The 272-nt window shown below is 60.7% G+C and overlaps 1 protein-coding gene across 1 annotated transcript in view; it reads right to left on the bottom strand.

The window, feature by feature from the left end:
- Nucleotides 1-100: 100 nt before the first annotated feature.
- The window catches only part of LOC104410379 (cold shock domain-containing protein C2-like), a gene marked incomplete at both ends in the record, with an annotated part of 383 nt that continues 211 nt past the window's right edge, over nucleotides 101-272 (bottom strand). The window contains one exon of the mRNA XM_010020526.1: nucleotides 101-245. Coding sequence (XP_010018828.1) covers nucleotides 101-245 — 145 coding nt within the window. The remainder of the gene's footprint in view (nucleotides 246-272) is intronic.

The following is a 272-nucleotide window of genomic DNA, read 5'->3' on the forward strand; positions in this document are numbered from 1 at the left end:
CAGGTTGGTGAGGACCACCTCCACCGCCTGGAATTTCTGGTTCTTGGGAGGGATGGGGCAGACCTTGTACGTCACCTCGTCTCCCTCCACTGGGACATACTCCCCCTCGATGCTGCAGGAGAGGAGAGGAGAGCAGGTTGGTGAGGACCACCTCCACCGCCTGGAATTTCTGGTTCTTGGGAGGGATGGGGCAGACCTTGTACGTCACCTCGTCTCCCTCCACTGGGACATACTCCCCCTCGATGCTGCAGGAGAGGAGAGGAGAGCAGGGG

Source organism: Nestor notabilis, unplaced genomic scaffold, assembly GCF_000696875.1.
Source record: "Nestor notabilis isolate BGI_N333 unplaced genomic scaffold, ASM69687v1 scaffold17678, whole genome shotgun sequence".
NCBI lineage: Eukaryota > Metazoa > Chordata > Aves > Psittaciformes > Psittacidae > Nestor > Nestor notabilis.